Below are 1366 nucleotides of genomic sequence, written 5' to 3'. Positions count from 1 at the left end.
GTACCTAAATCTCTACTGGATGCCTCAATCCACCATGCTCGTTTTCCGAGGTCACATCTTAAGCAAGTGTATAAAAAGCCTCCCAAACCCCTACACCCTAATCACTAATACCCTGGCTCAATTCTAATAGATCAACTCCATCTAGCTAGCTGTGTACGTTTGCTGAAGGTGAGCCCTAGCCATTTTGAAGCACTGCTTCAAACCCAGTGTCGACTTTACTAATATTCATGCATTTCACTGGTTACTAATATTTTTGTGTGATTGATTCTTCAGATGAACAGGCCAGGAGATTGGAACTGCAGGTCATGCAACCATCTCAATTTCCAAAGGAGGGACTCATGCCAGAGGTGTGGAGAGCCAAGGCCCGGCGAGAGAGGTGGTACTGACTTTGGAAGCAGCTTTGGTGGCGGAAGAGGTGGTGGTGTTGGTGGTTCGTTCGGGTTCACTACCGGCCCGGATGTCAGGCCCGGTGACTGGTATTGCAACGTTGGCAACTGTGGAGCTCATAACTTCGCCAGCCGCTCCAGCTGCTTTAAGTGTGGTGCGTCCAAGGATGAGTCCTCTAGTGGAGGTGGTGGCTTTGACGGTGACATGCCTAGGTCACTTAGAGGCGGTTTTGGATTTGGCGGCAGTGGTAGTGGCAGCAGCTCTGGCCGCTCTGGATGGAAATCCGGTGACTGGATTTGCACAAGGTACATATTAACTTTTCTATATCATCAATCTAGATCAAATTATTGGTCATATTTCTCCGAATTAAAGACGGATATATAAGACAGCTGTGATATAAACATGCGCAGGTTAGGTTGCAATGAGCACAACTTCGCAAGCAGGACAGAATGTTTCAGATGCAATGCTCCAAGGGAATCTAGTGCTGGCAAGTCTTTCTCTTATATCAATCTGTTATGAATTTCTTGATCTTTGATCATGTAAGTTATAACTATGTACGTTTCTGTTTGTTTATATGCCCGCGCGCAGGCAGTGCTGCACTTTTCTGAAGGAACTGAGAAAAAGAACATTCGCTAATGACAATGGCTACTCCTTTGGGGCCAGAGAGAGATAGAGAGACATCACCCTCTTGTCCCTCTACTATTTTTAATTATTTTTTTTTTTTTCTTTACCTTTTCTAGTTTCTAGGTTTATTATCTTTGCTAGCAAGGGAGCTTAAATTTGAAATGTGGCTACTGATGATCACGAAGAACGTACTCAACAAAGCTTAATCGTATTATATATGAACTATAGCCTGGCATGTAGCTTTGTATGTACGTACGTCGTACTATTAATCATAATTAATCTCAGTGTTTTGTTTAACAAACATTATTAGTTCCTTAATTATTTACAGTAATCTCTCTAGCTCTCTCTCTCTCTC

At 43.2% G+C, this 1366-nt stretch overlaps 1 protein-coding gene across 1 annotated transcript; it reads left to right on the top strand.

The window, feature by feature from the left end:
- The first annotated feature begins 273 nt into the window (after positions 1-273).
- On the top strand, positions 274-1306 carry LOC101291692 (uncharacterized RNA-binding protein C17H9.04c-like). Its single transcript, XM_004291427.1, has 3 exons — positions 274-692; positions 798-874; positions 976-1306. Exons 1-3 carry the CDS (start codon positions 274-276, stop codon positions 993-995), a joined length of 516 nt encoding a protein of 171 aa, XP_004291475.1. The 3' UTR covers positions 996-1306.
- The last annotated feature ends 60 nt before the right edge of the window (positions 1307-1366 follow it).

Source organism: Fragaria vesca, linkage group LG2 (genome assembly GCF_000184155.1).
Source record: "Fragaria vesca subsp. vesca linkage group LG2, FraVesHawaii_1.0, whole genome shotgun sequence".
In the NCBI taxonomy this organism is placed as follows: Eukaryota; Viridiplantae; Streptophyta; class Magnoliopsida; order Rosales; family Rosaceae; genus Fragaria; species Fragaria vesca.
This window is presented reverse-complemented; position numbering and strand designations above follow the sequence as displayed.

What these genes read in the sequence shown, in the direction of transcription:
- LOC101291692 (XM_004291427.1), top strand. Translation starts at nt 274, where the DNA reads ATGAACAGGCCAGGAGATTGGAACTGCAGGTCATGCAACCATCTCAAT. An exon ending in GGTGACTGGATTTGCACAAG is followed by an intron (nt 693 to 797) that starts GTACATATTAAC and finishes AAACATGCGCAG; the next exon opens with GTTAGGTTGCAATGAGCACA. An exon ending in TCCAAGGGAATCTAGTGCTG is followed by an intron (nt 875 to 975) that starts GCAAGTCTTTCT and finishes GCCCGCGCGCAG; the next exon opens with GCAGTGCTGCACTTTTCTGA.